The following is a 13929-nucleotide window of genomic DNA, read 5'->3' as shown; positions in this document are numbered from 1 at the left end:
AAGTTGACCAGTGGATTTTAGCCACATATCTCTCGTTAATGCAAATGGAAGGCAGAGCTAAATCTATATAATGTCTTATTTAAAATGAGAAAAAACTTTACACTTAACATGTAAAAGCAAATAGGTGCACAACCATTTAGTGAGAAGAGCTCAACTGAAATGATTTTAAAAACGGACTAGTAAATAATAAAAAAAAAGGCTTAATCTGCTAATTTAGAATGCTTGAATCACATGGCTGATATTGAAGTGTGTGTAGATCACCTCTTGGAATTCTGAAATTTTTATAGCGGCAAAGAGTCCTGTGGCACCTTATAGACTAACAGACATATTGGAGCATGAGCTTTCGTGGGTGAATACCCACTTCGTCAGATTTATGCTCCAATACATCCATTAGTCTAGAAGGTGCCACAGGACTCTTTGCCACTTTTACAGATCCAGGCTAACATGGCTACCGCTCTGACACTTGAAATTTTAATGTCACTCATAGGGTTTGACCTATATTCTGCTTTCTTTTCGTGACACATTCAGAAACAAATTCAGACAAAGAGTAAGAACATTAATTGTATGATTGCATTAGTTTTGTGACTATGATACCTGGCTTGTTTTTCATCTGTAGATCTACCTCTGTCATTAAGTGTTTTCCCAGGTAAGAGGCATCCATTCAATGTGTTCTGCAACAATCCCTGAAGCTGATGAAGGACAACTGCTTCACATGCCTCAAGGTCTTCCTCTTTCAAATTGCCAGTTTGATTACAAAAGCTATAAAATAAAACAAGTGCTGCATGAAATGTTTATTTAAGCCCAGACAGACAGCTAAAATAGGTTTGGATATAGAATCTGCAATAATTCTCATGGTTTATGGAATAATAATCAGTAATATAATCTAGACATAAAAATGCAGCCATGACAATGTCTCTTGACAAAGACATAAAATAAGAGCAATGTAGTTAGAAAAAGATTTTTTTTTAAAAACCCAGGGATCAAATCCAACTTTTTAACTCCTTAATGCCCTTTGGCTGTGGATATTACACCTGAAAAATAATTATTCCCATGACAAGAAACACCACATGAATATTCCAGAGGAGCTAAACCAACCTATCAACCAATCTTTAAAAAGGTAAAGTTTTATATTGTTGATTATATCAAGATTAGTTCTTGCAATAACTTTTGTCACCTGACAGCCTTGTGAACCCTGGATGCAATAAAATATATCTACCAGCTGTTTTTTGGAGCTAAAAGTCTGGATGCAACAATTAAGATTGAAACAACACAAAGTTCAATGCCATCCGTTGTAGTGGGACCATGCAAACACTTACATGTGTGCTTAACTTTGTGCACATGAGTAGTGCAACTGAAGTCAATGGGCCTATTCACGTGCTTAAAGTTAAGAATGTGCATAAGTGTTCGCAGGACTGGGGCCTCGACATCAACAGTAGTTAAACTGATAAATTAAACAGTAATAAGTCACCAGGACCAGACGGTATTCACTCAACAGTTCTGAAGGAACTAAAATATGAAATTGAAGAACTACTAATTGCACTACGTAACCTATTGCTTAAATTCTCAACCAGGGGTACACATCCCCCAGGGGCACACAGAGGTCTTCTAGGAGGTACATCAAGACATTTAGATTTTTGCCTAGTTTTACAATAGGCTACATAAAAAGCACTAGCGAAGTCAGTACAAACTAAAACTGCATATAGACAATGACCTGTTTATACCGTTCTATATACTATATGCTGAAATGTAAGTACAATATTTATATTCCAGTTGATTTATTTTATAATTATTTGGTAAAAATGAGAAAGTAAGCCATTTTTCAGTAACAGCATGCTGTGACACTTGTATTTTTATGTCTGATTTTGTAAGCAAGTTGTTTTTAAAGTGAGGTGAAACTTGGGATATGCAAGACAGATCAGACTCCTGAAAGTGGTACAGTATTCTGGAAAGGTTGACAACCATGGGCTTAAATCAGCCTCTGTACCAGCTGACTGGCAGATTGCTAAAGTAACACTAATTTTAAATAAGGCTCCAGAGGCAATCCTGGCAATTACAGGTTGGTAAACCTAACTTCAGTACCAGACAAATTGGTTGAAACTATAGTAAAGAACAGAATTATCAGACACATAGATGAACACATTATGTTGAGGAAGAGTCAATATGGCTTTTGCAGAGGGAAATCATGTCTCACCAATTTATTAGAATTCTTTGAGGGGGGTCAACAAGCATGTGGACAAAGGTAATCCAGTGGATATAGTATACTTCAGAAAACCTTTGACAAGGTCTCTCACCAAAGACTCTTAAGCAAAGTAAGCAGTCATGGGATAAGAGGGAAGGTCTTCTCATGGATCAGTTACTGGTTACAGGATAAGAAACAAAGGGTAGGAATAAATGGTCAATTTTTACAGTGGAGAGAGGTAAACAGCAGGGTCCCTCAGGGATCTGTACTGGGACCAGTACTGTTCAACATATTCATAAATGATCTAGAAAAAGGGATAAACAGTTAGACGGCAAAGTTTTCAGGCAATTCAAAATTATTCAAGATAGTTAAGTCCAAAGCTGACGGCGAAGGAATCTCACAAAACTGGGTGACTGGGCAACAAAATGGCAGAAGAAATTCAGTGTTGATAAATGGAAAGTAATGCACATTGGAAAACATAATTCCAACTATATATACAAAATGATGGGGTCTAAATTAGCTGTAACCACTCAAGAAAGATCTTGGAGTCATTGTGGATAGTTCTCTGAAAAGATCCACTCAATGTGTAGTGGCCATCAAAAAAGCGAACAATGTTAGGAACCACTAGGAAAGAGATGGACAATGAGACAGAAAATATTAGAACGCCACTATATAAATCCACGGTACACCCACATGTTGAACTGCATCAATTCTGATTGCCCCATCTCAAAAAAAGATATATTAGAATTGGAAAATGTAGAGAGAAGGGCAACAAAACTGATTAGGGGGATGGAAGAGCTCCCATATGAGGAGACATTAAAAACCCTGGGACTGGTCAGCTTGGAAAAGAGATGACTGGGGGTGTGAAGGATCTGATCGAGGTCTATAAAATCATGAATGATATGGAGAAAATGAATAAATAAGTTTTATTTACCACTTCACAGAACATGAGAACCAGGCGTTATCCAATGAAATTAACAAGGCAACAGGTTTAAAACAAACAAAAGGAAGTATTTCTTCACACAAGGCACAGTCAGCCTGCTCCCACGGGATGTTGTGATGGCTGAAAATATAACTAAGTTAAAAAAAGAATTAGATAAATTCATGGAGGATAGGTCCATCAATGGCTATTAGCCAAGATGATCAGGGATGCAACCCCATGTTCTGAGTGTCCCTAAACCTCTGACTGCCAGAAGCAGGGACTGGATGACCAGGGATGCATCACTCAATAAATTGCCCTATTCTGTTCATTCCCTTTGAAGCACCTGGCACTGGCCACTATCAGAAGACAGGACAAGCTAGACTGATCATTGGTCTGAGTCAGTATGGTCACTCTTATGTTCTTAAATATAGTTATAAGTATAGGGATTACTGGAATTGCCACAGTGAAGGTAAATACCATGTTGACGCAGAAAACAATTTCTAATTATATCCATTGTACAGACAAATAATTCTGACTTGTTTTGGAAACCTTCCTTATATCTCCCTAAAATAAACAGATCTTTTTTATGGCAACATTTAATTACAGATGCCAATCTTTAATAAATACAATAAAGACCTTTCACTCCCAGTGCCTGGATTTGTAGACATAGTGAGATGCCAAACGATGTGTTTCATAGCTGCAGACAGGCACAGGACAATATCACACCACTATTTACATACATTCTTCGTTACAGTTTTCCGCTGCCAACCCGGAAAGAAGAATATGGTATCATCACTTTTTACACTAATCCCAGCACTAATGGCCACTTCCAAGGGCTAGAGTAACCTTCTGAACATTTAGGCTGAGTAGAACCCTTATTTATTAAAATAATTTGGTGGGACGGGGTTCCTAATGTCATATTTCAGCTTTTTGCTGACAACAGAAGTGTGTTTTTTTGTTAACTACTGTAGATGTCAGTTTGGAGGAGGTCTTTCCCTCTCTGCCCCTTTTCACCAACAGAATGAAGACCACAGACCACCAGCTTATATCTCAAAGGTCACTGAACAGCTGCCAGAGGTAACAACTTCCAGTCACCAGAGCCAAATTCAAAGCTAGTAGCCAACAAACAATTTAAAGCAAAATTTTATTTATAGATGTTACAGCTAGGGACACTAAAGCAAAAGGCCAATATAAATGGGATAGGACTGGGGAATAGGAAATACTATACGTTTCTAATGTCTACTTTTTAATTTAGAGTTCTGTTGATGTAGATCAAATGAAATTTGCATCAACCTTATTAACTTCTTCATTTTTGCCAGACTTATGGTTCCACTTTGGTATAAAGTTAGGCACTCAGGTGCTGCTTTCGCCACCAAATCTTCTATGAACTGGAGTAAATGGGAGAATCCTTCAAATGACAGACAATCCCTGAAGACAGATAACAAACAATGTTTTAAAGCTTTTAAAACTGCATTCTACTGAGCACAAGTCAAACAATATGTATACATTTAGATAGACTTTGCCTCTGAGCAAATTCTAAAATATTTTGATTTATATCCTTATTTTAATCTTTCACTCACACTAAGAGGTTTACAAAAAGGTTAAAAGTCTTGACAAAAAGGACAGAACTCAGGCAGACTCCCAAAATAAGGTAAATGAACACCATAAGAGGAAAAACAGATATGAAACAGAAAACTATATAAACCGCTTTTTAGAAAAGTGCTAAATCTACATTTATATTGCTAGTGAAACTGAGAATTACCTTTCAGAAAAACAATATTGCTGTAGCTCTGCAGAAAAAGAAAAAAAAAATCTTGAACTCCTACAATTCTTTTACATTTCTGCCAGTGGTCTTTGGAGGCCATGTTTCAATAGCACCAAAGTGTGCTTTATTTTTAATAAGGGTGAACACATGTCCCTGTTTTCAGGGGCTGTCTTTGGGTTCCTGCCAGCTTCACAGAAATCAGCACTTTGCTCTAGTTTTTGTAAACCTCTGTAGACTTGGCCACATAAGGAATAAGAAGCCATAATTATAATCCAGAATCATAATCTATAATCCATAATCCTTTAATACCTATATAGCACTTCTCATCCACAGATGACAGAGAGCTTCACAAGGACTTCAATGGCTACCAGGGTCAGTGAAATTGGCAACGAGATGGCTGGGCAAATTTGCGCTTCCTGACATATGTTGTCATCCTGCCCTCCCCTCTATCCACAAGAAACCTCAGGCCAACAATCCTCCACATGTAAAGGCAGATCAATAAGCAGAGAAACAAAAAGGAAAATACAAAAATATAAGAACAAACTCTGCATGTATGAGCAGGAAAAATATAAAACGAGGGTTTATGGGTGAGGGAAAATGTAGAAAGGGGTAGGAGAGGGTTAAATACTGTTTTCTCCCATTAACTATAAAATGTCCTAGCCCTTTGAGAAAGAGTGGCAGAGATGGAGGAAGAGTTGGTATCTCTTTCAAAACACACTACTGGGATGTTTGGAAAAATAAAGTATCAGAAAAGGAGTTTTACAGCGATGGGATGTGATTTTCAATTTACCACTAACTTCAGTGGGATCAGAGCTAGGCCATCGCCAAGTGCTTTGGGAAATCCTACTCGCAGGGTTTAAAAAAATATTCACCTCTTACTGACTTTTGGGAAGTTTTCTTAACTTGTTTCAGCTCACATCTCCAAAATGGCTTGTCCTACAGACTCCAAATTTGTTTTATTGCCCTTGATGTGGAGAGATACCTTTTGGCGTTTGTTTATTTCAAATGGGGGAGTAGATGAACGTGGGTCAGAACTAGCAAAGATACATAGTATAAAGTGCTTGTGAGGGCGGATAATATATCCCACTCACCAACACAATAACTTTGATAAATTAATCCTTCCTTTCCCCCAAACCAAAACCACATGCTAATCCTTAACCAGGGACTTTTTCCATGTCAAATTTCACCCTTCACAACTTTCTTGAATCATGATCAAAAACACACCAGAATTTTTTTATAGGGCTGAAGTGTTTTTTTTCCACACCCTTTTACTCAAAAATGGCTGAAAGGAATGGATTCAGCTTATCCTTTTACATACACACACACACACACACACACACACACACACACACCCTCTTTGAAAAGTGAAGCAGCATAAAAAATTTCAGCCCCAAAAGTGAATATTTCAGAAAGTTATGAGTGCCTCTGCAAAGGGGTTAAAATAGAAAATGCACTGCAACTTTAAAAAAGGCCTGCTAAGTTTTTTTTAAAGAATGCGTTTGTGCCCTCCTTTGCTTCTTTACAATGTTTAAGAAAAGGCCAGAAAGGCTGAGATTAAAGAGATATTTTCTCTTCTTGTGTGTGTTTTTGGTTGGTTGTTTTTTACTCTAGGAATATCAGGAATGTAAACTCTGGTCTTCCCTGATTTAACTGGAGGAACCCATAGATCACGATCCATAACTGAGTCGCCAAAATGTGTCAAAGGGTCACGTGGGAGGCCTCACGCTCACCCTGCAGTGGTGACTCACCGGTCCAAAGGGCTGGCTGAGCTCGGCTCTCCACTCCAGATGTTGCGACATGGTGCACGGGGTTGTAGACCACTCAGGTTTGGTTCAACTGCATTGCTGTCATGATGATGGGAGTCCAGCCGGGCCAAATTTGAGTGAATGCTGCTGTGACCTCATGCACCTGGTCGCAATGCCCGGAGCAGAGCGCCAAGCTCAAACAGCCCCGCAGCACAGGACTCATTGCTCTGGTACGCACAGTGTACTTATTAGGTTAACGTGTATATTATAGATCATGGTAAAAAATATTTAGTGAGCCAGGTGTTTTTTGCACTAAAGCTATTCACTGGGTTGCAGCAGGCCACCAACATCTATCAATGGGTCCTGAGTCCAAAAAGGTTGAGAGCCACTGCGCCAGAAGGCTCAGAACATGTATTTTGTGACCTCTTGTCCTTGATCTGAAGATGTGAGCGTGCTGAATGTAAAGGCTTCTCTTCTCCCAAACGTTATTTTGATGTTGAAGTTACATAGGTGTTCACAAAGTATTTAACTCTCTTTCACTCTTTGCTCATCTTTCACTCTCTTGACTTGTGGTGTAAATACTTCACTTGTTATTCAACCAGTGTGCCAGTTAGACAGAACCTGAACCTCTAACAATAGAAAAAATACATACATTACATATACATATACGATCATCTGATCATTTTTATATACAGAAATACACACACACAAGTTCTTTTTAAAATCCTTCATAAAGAAAAAAAGAGCACAAGCCCTCTATTTCCCTTGCAGGTTGCCTTTAGCTGTAGTGGGTTCTACTGGCATCTGCTATAACGAAACTGCCTGTGAAGTTGAGACCCAGACACCAAAAAATTTCTTGGCTTTCTTTAAACTCTGCTCATCTTACCTGGTTGCCAAATGAACTTTATACGTATGAGTCTATAGTATCTCTGTGTTAATTTTTTTAAAGGTTTCAAAAATTAATCTGTTTTTCATAAAAGTGGTTACAAAAGTGTTATTTGTACTTTCTACTAGATCAGAGGTTCTCAATCATCTTTTTCTTTCTGAGGCTCCCCCAACATGCTATAAAAACTCCATGGCCCACCTGTGCCATAACTACTGGCTTTTTTTGTGTATAAAAACCCAAGCTGGCATTAGGGGTAGCAAGTGGGGCAATTGCATGGTGACCCTGCAAACCTCTATTGCTCACGCTTCGGCTTCAACCCCATGTGGCGGGGCTCAGGGCCCCAGGCTTCAGCCCCATGTGTGTGTGTGGGGGTGTCATCTTTCTGCCCTGGGCTCCAGCAACTAACGCTGACCCTGCTTGGCAGACCCCCTGAAACCTGATCGCGGCCCTCCAGGGGGCCCTGGACCCCTGGTTGAGAACCACTGTACTAGACTATTTTCTCCCAAAAGAAAGTAATACAACAGTTTCAGTTTTTAAACATCCCTTGCATAGACCATATGATACTCATATATATTAAAACCAGAGACAGGCCTGAACTGAAACTTCAGATCTGAGTGCTGCTGGAACAATGGGACAGAGGGTTTTTAAAATCCAGATCTCAACTTTGCAGCTTGGGCCAATCTATAGTGAAAACATGTTCCTGTAAATCCTAATGGAAATTCTTTAAGTGATATATATTCAAACTCCATAGCAATATACATACATTCCCTTCCTATGTATGAGACACATCTTGCAACTATATGCAACAAACATGTAGTAATAATCTACAATAGCATTTAAACTATCCAAAATCAATTAGATCCTGAGATAATTTCTTAAAATTACTGACATATTAAACAATTTAATTCCTTTAACTCCACTAACAGAATAAATTTAGTGACCACCTACAGGTCCAAAAACATAACTGGGACCTACCAGGGATTTGATGAAGCTACACCTCTATAATGATGCAAATTAAGATTTAAACATTGTAACAATGGAGCATTGCTAATCCTTTTACAGAGGTGTAAATAGCCATTCAGATTTTGATTTCAGATGGCCTGCTTTGTTAAGGAGTTTCAACAGAAGAACTCCACGAAGCAACAACACAGCTGGGCTACAAACTCTAAGAAATCTGGTTGCCAAATCAAGATTTTTATAAAATATAACAGTTTATTACAGTTTGTTCATTTTGCAATGATGGTTATACTCCCTCATATATAAAGCAGCAATATGTTCTCACTAAACTTTGCTAAGCTTTGCTTCAGTTCTGAAAAATACTAAAGCCCTGTCTTCCACTACAAAGAAATTAAATTTAAACAGCTGTGCATGCAGTTTTTAGACTTGTAATACATACAACAATACTAGAGATCACATATGTAGTTAAACAGTACTTTTTCTTTTACTAAAATCTTACAAAACCTGTATGTTAGTGGCTAGCTCATTTCTTACTGTTTTACTCCCTCTGGGTGGTCTTTCCAGGGTGCCACTTGAAGGGAATACAATAACAAAAAGAAGGGGAAGGAAGGGACACCAACATAAAGAGAAACAAAATGTATGACAATCTGCAGCAGGCTATGGATCAGAGGTCAGCAAACAAGGGGTCCTTCTCTTTTACAGGTTGCTTCCTGGAAACAGTCTGATTAAGCTGACAGCTTGAATTATGTGTTACATTTTGTAATGCACAATCCATCTGTGCTAAGTCCTCTTCAATGCAGCTGAAGCAGCACTGGCAAAAGCTGTCTCTCCTCCCACCCCCAACACAGGCCTTAAAATAGTCATCATCTTTCTATGCATTAATTCTCTGGGGTTTTGGTTTTTTAGCCTTTTAAATAGAGGACTGGATAGCTCTGAGGAATGAACAAAAAAAAAAGATATGGAGCTTTTCACTTCTAGTTCACTGGTTCAAATCTGTAACAAATCAGTAGAGAACAGCAGTTGTTATAGGATAGCTGTTCAGTACTTTATGTGAAATGAATTACAGGTCTAGTACCACTCACAGTAAACAAGGTGACATCACAAAAACTATAACCAAAATTAGCAAAATCTAGAACACTTGTTGGCAGGCTCAGCAGAGAGGCCAAGAAATGAACAGGTGCAAAGAACAAACTACTCATCTCTCCTATTTGGTTCCCACAATATAGGTTGAATTTAGAGTGGAATATTTTAAACACACGTGTACTGTCACTCTCTGGCAGATAAAAAGAGAAACTCATTTGCCAATCCATCACTGCTCACATGAATGAAGCTCACTTTCTATATTTTATTAATTTTAATAACTTGAACATCAAAATTGTCGCATTCAGCTGTTTAAGAAAGTACTGAATAGAAGTCTGCTTCCTTAAACTACATTACAAGCTTTTAAAAAAAACCTGTTATCATAGCAACATCACTCATGTATTTTCACAGGTAACAGCTTGTCAGTATATCCAAGATAAAAATCGTACTTTAAGCAGTTTGTAACTGCGCTTTAATAACTCACTGTAAGGTAAAATGTGACATTAAAAAGGCTTTTTTGGGGGGGAAAAAAGGCTTTTTACAAAATATATTTGCAAAACAAACAAAAATTAAAAACTTAACTGAAGAGGCTCCACTGTTCTCCACTAAGTTGGATGCAGATAATGTCACCTGAAAACCAGTCACTTGCTGATGTGCACTAAAGATTTTTGTTTTGTTTTTAATTCAGCGAAATAGTGACCTCAGAATAGTTTGTCTCTGTAATTTCCTTTCCACACACCCCTTACTACTTTTAACCAATAAACCTAAAATAGACTCGTGAACCCAGAGGAAAGGTGATAAATGGTAGAAGTGGCACGGAGGTCACAATAACATGCTTAAGAATTAACGAAGATACCAAGAGGCTGAGGGCCCAAACTATAACCATTTCAGTTTGATACCCAACCATTAAAATTTTGCTTAATTACAACATAATTTCTTCAAATATAACCTGTGCACTAGTTTTTTGGGTATTTTTAATAACTATATGGGAAGTCTGACTAGTTTACAACAAAATATTTGGGGGCGGGGGGTAGAAGAATAGTAATAAATGTCACACCTTCAGACCACATTTCAAAAAGGGGTTATATTTTTACCAAGGTTATTTGTATCACAAACTCATTTATTAATCACTTTAAAACTTTGTGAAAAATCTCTTTGCATTTGAGAGTTACTATGCAAAATATCAAAACATTCAAGTCTGAATTTGAGTGACTAATAGGAGCAGTAGGATCTAAATGCTTCCTGTTTGCAAAATTAACTATGAAGAAACTACTTGTCTCTCCATAGGATCTTTCCCAGATACAAATATTTTGCATTCTATTTGTATTTTAACTTTTCAAAAACAAAAGCAAAATAAAATCTATATAATTCCTGGAGAAATGGATCAACTGTGATCACATTTTTATGACCTTGAAAAACTAAGACTTGACAGTTTTAGAGGCCATTACCCACTTTCAGCTTTGAGTCAAATTCCAGAGATAACGAGAACAAAGAACAAATGCTATCCAGGCTTAAGAAGAACACACAATATTTTCCATCTGTTTATATCAGCAGCTGGAAGTCACTAAAATCTATAGGGACAGGACAAAAGGTTACATTCCCACTGCTCAGCTATGACTTTTCTGGCACAATCAACCACTCTATACAACTTTCTTATGAAGTGCTATGATTAACAGGTGTTAAACAAAAGGAAAACTCTATAAAAGCTATTTAGATGTAAATTAGATGTTTCTGTAGTAAGCAATAGTCTAACACATGGTTTGAAAAACTGAAATGATAATGTTGCAGAAATGTATTTTAATGGATATCTGTGTTTTTCTGCTTAACTGTCATCTAGTAAAATATGAACCATTCCTGAAATCATTCTCTAATAAGACTATATGTGCATGTGCATATATTAAAAAAAGCAGAGATATGTTAAACATGTTAAAAAGACAAATGAACAAACAGATAAATAACCACCGGTGAGATTGGTTTAAAAGCCTCATTCATTCTTGCTGGATAACAAATGCTATTTTTCTTGGCTACATAGTTTTTATTTTTGTACTAACTCACATGCCTCGAATCACCACCTAAATATGTTTAACCACATCAGTCCTAAACATTTTGCATGGGAACTGTTCAAGGATGAAGGAGGGGAAAAAAAGCAGACAGGTAGCATCACCTGGAAGACAAGTGAAGACAATGTCAGTTTGGCAATAGAAACTGAAAGGAATACATGTATTTAGGAGGGTGGCTTTTCCTGATAATGGCCACTGGGAGGCTGTTGGGATCCAGAACAGTAAGGAGGCTAGGCAGTAAGGGAAGCAGCACTGAGTAAGAGGAGGAAGAGTATTGGGAAGCTGGCAAGGCAGGTAAATGGCAGGCAGCCATTGGAGAAGAGTGGGTACAATCAAGCAGGCAACAGGGAGAACGTTTGCAGCTAGGAACTAGGAGGAGCAAAAAGAAGGAAAGTCAGCAAGTGGAAAAGCAAGGAAAAGAAGAGAATATGTGGGCAGGAAACCTTGCAACAAGCGGGAGCAAGGGAGACTAGCAGCAGTGAAAGGCACAGATGAAGTAGGAGGTGGAGAAGAGCTGGGAGGAGAGTGCTGAAGAGCCTTGCCTACAGGAATGCAGCTGAAGAGACAAGCAGAATTGAAGAGCTGCACAACAAACTGGTGAGGCGCTCACAAACACAAAACTTTGTGAGATCAAAGGTTCACAGTGCAAAAGGAGTGATATTCTTATTGCTTTACACCAAAGTGCTCCATCAGGTTGAAATGAGTCAACCATAAGATATGATACAACAGACAACAGATTCAGGAGACCTGGATTCACCTCCTGGCTCTGGCACAGGTTTCCTGTCTGACCTTGGGCAAGTCCCTTAATATACCTTGTGCCCCAGTTCCCACCTCTGTAGAATGGTGATCATGTTTCCCTACGTCACATGGGTGAGTTGTGAGGATAAAAGCCATTAATGATTGAAAGACACTCGGATACTGCAATGATAGGGGCCATAAAAAACATCTAAATAGACTTACACAGAGACAAAACAATGCATTTCTAAGATGCAGTTGCACACCTCGCAGGTGTTGCTTTAAGTTGTTAAGTTGAATGCCCAGGGAGTTTAACCACCTGAAAAATTCAAATTACCATGAAATGTACTGTTTAGTGAGTTATTTCCATTATCAAACTGAACTGATATACTAAAATAAGGAAAACAGTGAGACATCTGCATTTAATTGAAATCATAGAAACAGGCATCTCAAATTGTGTGATGAGTTCCAAAGTCAATTCATCACAAAAAAGAGACCCTCATTAAAATGTCTGCTTGTAGCAGCTAAGAAAGTTGCATATTCATATACATATTTTACAGTAATACAGATTGTCAACAGGACAATCTCCAGAAAAAAATCCTAACTAAATAATCACAGTGAGAAAATATTTAATGGCTTACTGTCTTGTTGCTGAATTCGCCGAAGAGTCTTCATCTGTCGTAGAGCGGCTTACTGTTTGCAAAGAAAAATGTTCTTTGGTGGATCCGGTTTCTTTTCCTTGTTCCAAGTTCATGGATTTTAAGGCTGTCTTGCAATCCACATCTCCTAGGCTCTGCTGTAGTTCAACTGTGTTTATTATCTGATCCTCTTCACTCACAGAAACTGTAAGGTCACTGCTGCTGTCTAAACTTTCATCTTCTAGCTCCAGTGTGTTTGCAGAGGGCCACAGAGTATCTGTGTGTTGGGCTCGACCTGCAATAAAAATATGACAAATATTGCCAACATAGTAACAGGAGCATGACAAAAAATATACATTGCACTGCGTTGCAATGAGACCCAGCCAAGTACATTTAATATATGTATTAATTCATACAGTCTAAAACCTCTGCTCCTTCTGCACATTTTTCCAGGGTTCTCCAGATATCCCAGATTTCCATTCCTTTATTCATTTCATTGACATTCTTGCCTAATGGGGATGGATGCAGCTTTCTCTGGAATCCATCAATGTGGCATTGGAGTCATTCTCAGAGTTTTTGACGATCACCACAAACCTCTCTCTCAACAGATGCACCGCTTATTCTACAATGCTCAAAGCTCCTCCTGACTTGGAAATGAGGAACTAAGTTTGAGTCTTGTACTTGGATTCCTCCCCCTTAAGTAAAAAGAACAGGAGGACTTGTGGCACCTTAGAGACGAACAAATTTATCTGCGCATAAGCTTTCGTGAGCTACAGCTCACTTCATCGGATGCATTCAGCTCACGAAAGCTTATGCTCAGATAAATTTGTTCGTCTCTAAGGTGCCACAAGTCCTCCTTTTCTTTTTGCAAATACAGACTAACACGGCTGCTACTCTGAAACCTCCCCTTAAGTAATATGTCAAACTATTATTATAAGAGGGACTCACATGCCACGTTACAG

The 13929-nt window shown here is 38.3% G+C and overlaps 1 protein-coding gene across 5 annotated transcripts in view; it reads right to left on the bottom strand.

Annotated features, from left to right (window-relative positions):
- KIZ (kizuna centrosomal protein) overlaps positions 1 to 13929 on the bottom strand; it is a 97988-nt gene that overhangs the window by 39580 nt on the left and 44479 nt on the right. For all 5 annotated transcript variants that reach the window (XM_073339790.1, XM_073339793.1, XM_073339794.1 and 2 more), the window contains 3 exons: positions 12971 to 13262; positions 4395 to 4529; positions 595 to 759 (listed from right to left, as the gene is read on the bottom strand). In XM_073339790.1, coding sequence (XP_073195891.1) covers positions 595 to 759; positions 4395 to 4529; positions 12971 to 13262 — 592 coding nt within the window. The remainder of the gene's footprint in view (positions 1 to 594; positions 760 to 4394; positions 4530 to 12970; positions 13263 to 13929) is intronic.

This window comes from Lepidochelys kempii, chromosome 3 (assembly GCF_965140265.1).
Source record: "Lepidochelys kempii isolate rLepKem1 chromosome 3, rLepKem1.hap2, whole genome shotgun sequence".
In the NCBI taxonomy this organism is placed as follows: Eukaryota; Metazoa; Chordata; order Testudines; family Cheloniidae; genus Lepidochelys; species Lepidochelys kempii.
Note: the sequence above shows the minus strand (reverse complement) of the source record. Positions and strands in the feature narration are given on the sequence as shown.